Here is a 10,167-nt window from a genome sequence, read left to right as displayed (position 1 = left end):
CTGTAGGACTATTTCATGTCAATATGACATGTCATGAAACTGTCAATGAAAGTACTTAGTAATTAGTTACGTTCCACTCCTGCCTACTTTTCAGTGCATCATATAAACCAGTGGTTCTCAAGGGGGGGGGGGACCCTCAGTGTTGACTTGAGATGGTTTTCGATGAATCTTTACAGGTCTGCAACTCGGAGTGTACAAATATACACTCTCTCAGTAGAGAGTGTCCTCCAACGAGTCGGCCTCCGTAGTGTCCTACGGGAGTCCTTCGAACAAACAGGAAGGTAGGAGCGCACACCAGTAGTGGAGAGGTGCTGACCGCAGGAGATAAAACTATGACTGAGAAAGGAGAGAGGCCGCACAGCTCGTAGTCAGGATGCCATCAACATTTTATTTTTCCAACGTTTCGGCAACAAGTTGCCTTCTTACGGGAGTCCTTGAAATTAAAAAGAGTTCGAGAACCACTTTACCACGTACTGTACAATACATAATTAATCCATAATGTCTTCTTTATTCCCTTTTTGTGTTCCTGCAGTTCCCAGAATGTGGCTTCTATGGGATGTACGATAAGATCCTGCTCTTCAAACATGATACGAGTACCAACAACATCCTCCAGCTGGTCAAAGCTGCCAGTGACATCCAGGAGGGAGAGCTGGTGGAGGTGGTGCTGTCTGGTAAGGTCTCACTCTCTCAGTGGTGGTACATGAGGAAAAAAGTACTTAATATTTTACTTATAAGTAAAAGTGCCAATACTGCAGTGTAGACGTACTCTGTTACAAGTAGAAGTCCCGTGTTCAACATGTGCTTGAGAGTAAACGCACAAAAGTATCTGCATCAAAATGTACTTAAAGGTATATTCAGTGATTTCGCTTCATTCAAATATCACTTATTTTTTCTTTTTATTTGGATAACCCTCCCTACTATAGAGTGTGCTGACCATATAAGGAGTTCCTCCCTGTCCCCAGTGAGCCCCTGGGGTCAAAAAACCCTAGTTTCAGTTTTGGTGGCGGGTGGCAAAGCCTTCATCCAATCAGGATGAGAGGGGCCTTCCTCCAATCATGTGTGGGGGCGGGCCTTGGTGCACATGCTGTTGCACTTCCCCCCACTGTAGAGCGTGTGCATGTGCACATTTTGTTACCGGGGCGGACCGGGTGGTTTTCCAAATCACCCAAATCACTGAATGCTCCTTTAAAGTACTAATTGTAAAAGTAATGATATTGCAGAATGTCCGATTTCACAAGTTCAAAATGTATGTAATGTTGTATGTAAATAAGTAGTCTCGCGTTACCAGACTGTTGCCTCCGCAATTTCCAAATGCTTCCATCATACAGTCTGGAGCAATGGAAGAGCTGTCATGAGTAAACTATAAAGCGGAAGTGGAGCCTCCTCGCCACTTCCGTTTCGTCTTTACAGTCGCGCACATTAAATATCCTTATCCTAATATGAATAGAAAACATCTAACATCATCTGCTTAGCTGAAAAGGAAAAATAAGCTCTAAAGATATTTTAAAATATATTTTCGTGAACGGAAATGGCAGCTTCCGTTACTCAGCTCAGCTCAGCTCCACTATAGGTCCAGACTCTATAGCATTCGGAGATTGTGGAATAGTTAAAAGCAGATTTCTTTTTTGAAAATGTATCGACATTTTTAAACATGGAAAGGACTGACGATTATGCAAAAAATAATTGTGATTATCTTTTTTTCTTTTTTTTAAGGTTCCGTTTATTGAAATGTTTATTGAATGTTTTTTTTCTTTTTTTTACAAAATCGGAAGATAAATTGACAGCGACACAAACAGAGTGTAATTGTGATTATGTCAAATAACGACAGGCCTAATAATGACATAATTAAGTAAGTAAGCCTTGCCGAGCCATGAGGCCCATAGGGCAGGAGTCTATCTCCTGTTTCTGTAGCGTGAGGCAGCTTGATGTACAAGTACACCCCCTGGACATGACGCTAGTATGTCGCATAGGGACTTACCCCCAATCTAACCCTTGATGCTGAGTGTCAAGCAGGGACTTACCCCCAATCCAACCCTTGATGCTGAGTGTCAAGCAGGGAGGCACTAGGTCCCATTTGTAAAGTCTTGGGTATGACCCGGCCGGGAATCGAACCCTGACCTCCCACTCCCAGGGCGGACACTCTAACCACAAGGCCACTGAGCTGGTTAATAATGACATAGGCCTACTGTCTTGTAAAACGTGTGAGAACCCTGTATCTTTGACCACTTAGTATAAAAGCCATATGTAAGTATATGTATAATGTTATTCACTCAAGTGGACCTCCCAACCAACCAGGAGAAAATCGTCTCATGCTTGTTTAACACATCATTTCCCATAATCCTCCCTGTGTGACAGTTAATGGTCTCTGTTGGCCATCATTGGCCACCTGCATGGCCTGGCAGCCGGCCTTAACGATGCTGTGTGTCTTACAGCTGGCAGCCGGCCTTAACAATGCTGTGTGTCTTTACAGCGGCAGCCGGCCTTAACGATGCTGTGTGTCTTTACAGCTGGCAGCCAACCTTAACGATGCTGTGTGTCTTTACAGCTGGCAGCCGGCCTTAACGATGCTGTTTCTTTACAGCTGGCAGCCGGCCTTAACAATGCTGTGTGTCTTTACAGCTGGCAGCCAACCTTAACGATGCTGTGTGTCTTTACAGCTGGCAGCCGGCCTTAACGATGCTGTGTCTTTACAGCTGGCAGCCGGCCATAACAATGCTGTGTGTCTTTACAGCTGGCAGCCAACCTTAACGATGCTGTGTGTCTTTACAGCTGGCAGCCGGCCTTAACGATGCTGTGTCTTTACAGCTGGCAGCCGGCCTTAACGATGCTGTGTCTTTACAGCTGGCAGCCGGCCTTAACGATGCTGTGTGTCTTTACAGCTGGCAGCCAACCTTAACGATGCTGTGTGTCTTTACAGCTGGCAGCCGGCCTTAACGATGCTGTGTCTTTACAGCTGGCAGCCGGCCTTAACGATGCTGTGTGTCTTTACAGCGGCAGCCAGCCTTAACGATGCTGTGTGTCTTTACAGCTGGCAGCCGGCCTTAACGATGCTGTGTGTCTTTACAGCGGCAGCCGGCCTTAACGATGCTGTGTGTCTTTACAGCTGGCAGCCGGCCTTAACGATGCTGTGTGTCTTTACAGCTGGCAGCCGGCCTTAACGATGCTGTGTGTCTTTACAGCTGGCAGCCGGCCTTAACGATGCTGTGTGTCTTTACAGCTGGCAGCCGGCCTTATCGATGCTGTGTGTCTTTACAGCTGGCAGCCGGCCTTAACGATGCTGTGTGTCTTTACAGCGGCAGCCGGCCTTAACGATGCTGTGTGTCTTTACAGCGGCAGCCAGCCTTAACGATGCTGTGTGTCTTTACAGCTGGCAGCTGGCCTTAACGATGCTGTGTGTCTTTACAGCTGGCAGCCGGCCTTAACGATGCTGTGTGTCTTTACAGCTGGCAGCCGGCCTTAACGATGCTGTGTGTCTTTACAGCGGCAGCCGGCCTTAACGATGCTGTGTGTCTTTACAGCTGGCAGCCGGCCTTAACGATGCTGTGTGTCTTTACAGCTGGCAGCCAGCCTTAACGATGCTGTGTGTCTTTACAGCTGGCAGCCGGCCTTAACGATGCTGTGTGTCTTTACAGCTGGCAGCCGGCCTTAACGATGCTGTGTGTCTTTACAGCTGGCAGCCGGCCTTAACGATGCTGTGTGTCTTTACAGCTGGCAGCCGGCCTTAACGATGCTGTGTGTCTCTCTTTACAGCGGCAGCCACCTTTGAAGACTTCCAGATTCGCCCACATGCACTCAACGTGCACTCGTACCGTGCGCCGGCCTTCTGCGACCACTGTGGAGAGATGCTGTTTGGACTGGTCAGACAGGGGCTCAAATGTGACGGTGAGGAGAACATGCATGGTGTGAATGAGGGTTAGATGTTGCAATATAATCCGTTGACCACACAGACAGACGTGTCTGACATGATCTTACTTTGAATATGTTTTATTTGATTTTAACCCATGCAGGACGGGAGCCCCTTTTGGTGTGTTATTAGCATTATGTTATACTTTAGCTATTGAAAAATAGCAGATCTACAAGCTTGTAGGGCGGCACAGAGTTCCGCGATACGAGCTTGTAGATCTGCTATTTTTTGAAAAATCGGGGGAAATGTGGCGCAAATCATTGAATATATATTCTTTCACAGAGAACGTTTTTAACTCAAATCTTTGCTTCTGGGAGGGTTTCCCTGATGAACGCTTAACCGCCGAAACGTTGGATTAATTTGTCTTACCTGCTACGTCCTAAATAAAATATTGGCACTCTGGCTATTGGCGTGTGCGGCCACCTTCTTGTTTTTTCAAGATTTCCGGGAGGTCCCTGGAACAACATATTTTCAGATGGTGGTCAGCGGCCAATTACTTATAATGTTTGGGGTCATTGACATGAAATAGTTTGAGAACCACTGACATATAGAAACATAGGTTTTTCAGAAAATGTCATGATTTGGAAGGCATTTGTAGAATGTGGTGTCAGTCCTAAATGGGTTAAATGCCATCTCATGCCTTAGAAACACCTTTTAATTGCCTTTGTGTATGAAATGTGCTCTCATAGGTCCTCATTCACAACGGCGTTTACGCTCATAACGTTACGTAACGTGAGCGGAGCGTGAGCGGACAGGCATTTACGTGGATTCCCACATTACGTGGGAATTCATGAAGTTGAACGTGAACTTGACGGTGACGTTGTTTGGTCGGAAACTCCGCTATAAGCTGCGCCAGCTCAGAGGGTCGTGTACTGCTTACGTAGATTTATTCAGAAGGCTTTAGTCTTCATGCTGACTCAATTAAAAGTCCCCAAACCTCAGATAAAATATGTAGGCATGTGTCAACATTGGTCAGCACATAAAAAAAATGATAGCTTATATAAAAGCCAAGTATCACTTGTATGCCTAAATGCAAGCATTCTAGAGGCAGGTTAGCCTAGAGTCCCATACAGAAACTGCCCCTGCAAGCCCGACACCTTTTTATTTATTTATTAGGATATTTCTAGCATGCGCGATTGCGCTGCTCACTTGACAGCTTTCTACTCGCAGTGCAACGCGTTGTGAGCTTGTAGATCGGCTCTCGCGGACTCGCGCTGCATGTTAAAAAACAAACTCACAATTATTATAAGAACATACACTTATCTGCATTCTGCACTGTACGAATCCAACGTTGTTTAGTGTAGTAATGCCTGCAGTAGGCCTATTGAAATTGTTTTGTTACGGAGCTCCTTTGAGTCACACTGTCGGTGTGTGTGTGTGGACAGTCCAATCTGGGTGAAATTCACATTGGAAAATGAATATAACGGCGAGCCTGGCCCGGACAGAACAGATTATTTATATGGTTCACAGACATGCCGGTCTGACAGACAGACAGCAGTCACGAGGGCTAATTAGCCCTATACAAATATAGAAGTCCACATTATTGCATCAGCGCGTGCAATTCGGCCAGTCATAGTTTTAAGCCAGTGCACCTTAATTAATTATAATATGGGGAACTTATAGCTAGGCTGTAGGCTACTACATTGATCTCATCATGAGATCAATCAAGTTTGGTGCCAAATGTCCCGTGAATCATTTTAATATGACGACATCATGAAATGAACCTGCACTTAGATCTGACAAAGAGGAGGCTACCCGCCGTATATGGTTGAAAATTTAAATAGCTATAGGCCTATGCCTACGTGTCCATGATCAGAACAAATCCATTCTCCACATGGCATTCAGACAGATGACAGTGAGATGATATTAATCTATTCCCCGCATGAATCAATGCAGCTCTGATAAAAATATCGGATATATGTTTTACCTCTGCAAAGGTGTGAGTGAGCAATTGTTTAATAGAAAAGAAAAGGCTTTATAATATAATTGCCAAGTATACGCTAGCTTGCTGCCTTGGTCCCGAACTTAAATAAATAAATAAAAAAGCTGCATTTTATACCGTAAGTCAGCTTGACATTGCTGCAGCGGTGCGGAGCAGCGTTCACCGTTTTGTAAGCTTGGGAAAATGATTTATATAGTTTAATGGTAGGCTATAGACAATATAAAGAATCACGCACAAATGTAATGGTATATGGATGTAAAAAAAGAGACTGCAGGTGGTGGTCGTCGCTCCGGCGCTTGACATGGTCAGATCATTTTCTTTTAATTTCCTAATATAGCCTAATTTCTTTCCAGCAATCATTTTTATTTTAATTTGTGAAGCCACTATACTGGAAAATATCATTATTTTGTTGCATTCCGTCAGGAGGACCTCTATTTCGTTTGAGCTGTAAGGCCTATAGTTCTTTTTTGTTTTTTTTACTGCTGTCTGCTGAGTCATGCTTGACGCCTTTTATGGTGTGAAATGGGGCGTGGATCAATGCAAATTAAGTTATCCGCTGATTTTCCGATCATTTGGCACCCGCTCGCATTCACCTGCGTACCTCACAACATTGATTGATTGATTGATTGAAGAATTTATTAACAGTTTGCAGAATTACAGTACATTTCAAGCACAAACTCAATACAAAGGCTGTTAACTGTGAGTGGACGACCCAATTAAGCATTACACTTGTTTCCAACAGGGTCCACCATGTTCAAATCATCAAAACATTTAGAGACGTACAAATAGACACTTCTATAGACAGAACAGGAATTCATCAAAAAGGAGGTAAAAAGGGAAAAGAAATATATACAGTGAGGGTACGCAGGTACACCTGCGTACCTGTGGTACACACCGCTCTTTGAATTGCACGGCAAAACAACGTTGCGTGATCGGACGGAATTTCCCGCATCTGTTTATGCTTCCGTTACGCTTCCGTTACACTCTTGCGTATTTCTCCTTTGTGAATGAGGACCAGATAAACTCTATAAACTTGTTGAATTTATTTCCCTCCATCTCTGCCTCCTCGCCCCCCCTCTGTCTCCCCCTGCAGGCTGTGGACTGAACTACCACAAGCGCTGTGCTTTCAGCATCCCCAACAACTGCAGCGGAGCCCGTAAGCGGCGTCTGTCCACCACGTCCCTGACGAGCAGCCAATCCCTACGCCTCTCCACCACGGAGTCTCTGTCTCTGAGCAGCGTGGGAACCACCTCCACCTGTGCAGAAGAGGCTGGCCTGGTCCGATCGCACACACAGATGGTAGGCTACCGGTATACCTTCATACACACACAATGCTGTGCGCCTGTGCGGTGTAGGCCTACACTATATACTCTCACACCACAATCTGCATTAATTCTATATTACAATATAGATCATCACAGTTATTTTTTTTAACATTGAGTTTGCCCTTTGTTCGACCTGAGGCCGATTCTAAAAAATAAAATCTTCTAAATAGACAAATATTCTGAAAAACCTATGCTTCTATGTCAGTGGTTCTCAAACTATTTGATGTCAACTATTATTATTAACAATTATATGTATTTGGCCTCTGAAAATATGTTGTTGCAGGGACCCCCCCCCCCCCCCCCCCCAGAAGCAAAGATTTTAGTTAAAAACGTTCGCTCTGAAATAATATATTCAAAGATTTGTGTCACATTTTCACAATTTTCCAAAAATAGCTAAAGTAGAACATAATCCTTAAAACACCAAAAGGGGTTCCCGCCCAAAATGGGTTAAAGCTCCAATCCATAACTTTAGTGTCCTATACCTGTAGTTCCAACTTGCCTGAGAGATCACATTTTCATCCACTATCTGTCAATAAGGCATCCCTGCTTGATCAGGGGAGATATTGTCCTATAAGTGATATTGTACTATGCTATATAAGTGTACAGTTTTTGAGAAATGGACTATTCTGGTGCGTATAAACAGCCACTCATTATCACTAAAATGATTCCACTTCTCTCCTATATCAGCCGCGGACTCCCAGTGAAGCCCGTCGGTTTTACACGGGGCGACCGGTCCACTTGGACAAGATCCTGATGACCAAGGTGAAGGTGCCGCACACGTTCGCTGTCCACTCCTACACGCGGCCGACCGTCTGCCAGTACTGTAAGAGGCTTCTACGAGGCCTCTTCAGACAGGGCCTACAGTGCAAAGGTGGGGATATTATTGTGTTTGTAAATGGTTTTTTTTTGTTGCTTTCACCTTTATTTTATATTATTTTTTATGGAGGGACAGACAGTAGGCTGACAGGAAATGGGGGGGAAGACATGCAGTAAAGTTCGTCGGGGACGGGAGTCGAACCCGCGGCACACTGCCAGACTGGATTACCAGCCAAGGTGCCTGGACCATTGAGCCATGGCCCAGGCCGGATATTGTGTTTGTGTCCGACAAAGCCCCGGTTTGCACCATAGCAGTGTTGTTTTTGGCAGCAAAATTTCTATTTTAGTTTTAGTCATAGTCCTCTTGAATAGTTTTCATTTAATTGTAGTCACATTTTAGTCACCCGGAATGTTTTAGTGTGAGTCTAGTTTTAGTCGACTGAATGTCATATGATTTTAGTCGACTAAATCTACAGTTGATTTACTTGACTAAAATGTATTTTGGCGGGCCTTGATGGCGTCGTAATGACTGATTTAACACTTGCTGAAAATAGCCGGTCTACAAGCTCACAACGCGTCGCGCTGCGATGCGTTGTGAGCTTGTAGATCGGCTATTTTCAGCATGCAACTAATTGTAAAATGACTTATAGTGGATCTCTTGTCCACTAGTGCCTTCCTAACATTTTAGTCTAGTTTTTATTTGTTGACGAAATTGTGAATATATTTAGTCTTAGTTTTAGTCATCATAGCTTAGTTTTCATTTAGTTTCCATTTAGTTTTCGTCAGTGGAAAAAGGTAGTCGACGAACATTTTTCGTCTTAGTTTTAGTCGACGAAATCAACACAGCACCATAGTGGATTTTCTCAACAACATTCTGACTATAATTATACTTCCAAAAATATGGACACCATGAGTATGAATGCTTTTTTTCCCCACCAATACAATGCTTTGCTTCACAGTCATACCATATTACCTTTAATTAACACCCAGTGCAACCACAGACTAATACTGTTGGCACTGGAGAAGTTGAATGTGCTCCAAAACACATTTTGGCACTGTGTGTGAACACGAGTAATAAGAATGACGTCCGATTGACTAAAATAAATAAATGACACGTGTTTAAGCTTTCTTCCTATTAAATATTGTTCATGGGAAAATGTGAACGATAACGATAACTCAGTTTTTGTATTATTCTTTCTTTGACATTATCTGGCATTATCATAATTAAATGTGAGTCACATCATGGGGTTTCACCGCAGCAGAAACAAAATCTAACAAGATCCACATGTTAATTTAATGTTAATTTAATTTAATTTAATGTTAATTTTCAGACTTCATGACTTCATAACCTTTGGGGGTTATTGTGAACAGCATAACCTTTGGGATATTGTCAACAAGAATACAACAAGTTACACAATTGCAAATCAAGATGGGATATCTGTGTGGCTTTATCAAATACAGAAATACTAGTGTCTAATCTACTGTATATGTACAGTAGGCAGCCTGGCTGCCCTACATTTTATAGAGGGTATGCACATGCTTAAAGTGAATGACACATCGAGTGGCAAAGCAACAGGCAAAGTGAGTTTAACATTGTTTAACGTTGTTTAATGCAATCAGATAGGACTTCTCTGTTTGGATGAATGGGCTGTCGAGGCCAGAAAGTAGTTTTTTGACACTCAGTGGGCATTCCTGCATAACCTCCGGGTTTGATGATGATGTCACACGCATACCCTCTATTGTTTATTCAAACGTACAGTACAGTATGTATAACTGGACTTTTGTTTGTTTTTGTTCATCGATCGATTATCTTTCACAGACTGCAAGTTCAACTGCCATAAGCGCTGTGCGTACAAAGTTCCCAACGACTGTCTCGGGGAAACCATTGGAGGTAGGAGAGAATAATACCTGCCTTAATTTAAAGCATGTGCGTGGCTGTTAACCCAGCATGGCTGTGATGATGATGAAGTCCTCTTTTCATTAACCTTTTGCCATTTTCATATAACCCCCGACATGTAACAACACCACTGCATCTCACCGGCACTCACCTTTCTGCATGTCTTCTCAGACAACAAAAGTAACAGTGGTAAGTAGTTGTTGTTATAGCATTATACCTTTTGTTGCGAACGAAGTGAGCACTAACTATAGAAGCTGGCCAAAACTGTATGTCTGTGTGTCAC

At 43.6% G+C, this 10,167-nt stretch overlaps 1 protein-coding gene across 2 annotated transcripts in view; it reads left to right on the top strand.

Moving 5' to 3' along the window:
• Positions 1–10,167, top strand: part of prkd2 (protein kinase D2) — a 77,714-nt gene that overhangs the window by 43,775 nt on the left and 23,772 nt on the right. The window contains exons 2-7 of one of the 2 annotated variants that reach the window (XM_079514207.1): positions 533–671; positions 3,751–3,882; positions 6,940–7,145; positions 7,859–8,042; positions 9,807–9,878; positions 10,056–10,073. In XM_079514207.1, the coding sequence (XP_079370333.1) occupies positions 533–671; positions 3,751–3,882; positions 6,940–7,145; positions 7,859–8,042; positions 9,807–9,878; positions 10,056–10,073 (751 nt within the window). The remainder of the gene's footprint in view (positions 1–532; positions 672–3,750; positions 3,883–6,939; positions 7,146–7,858; positions 8,043–9,806; positions 9,879–10,055; positions 10,074–10,167) is intronic. The other variant, XM_079514208.1, reaches the window with a different exon arrangement.

This window comes from Electrona antarctica (assembly GCF_951216825.1).
Source record: "Electrona antarctica genome assembly, chromosome: 11".
NCBI lineage: Eukaryota > Metazoa > Chordata > Actinopteri > Myctophiformes > Myctophidae > Electrona > Electrona antarctica.
This window is presented reverse-complemented; position numbering and strand designations above follow the sequence as displayed.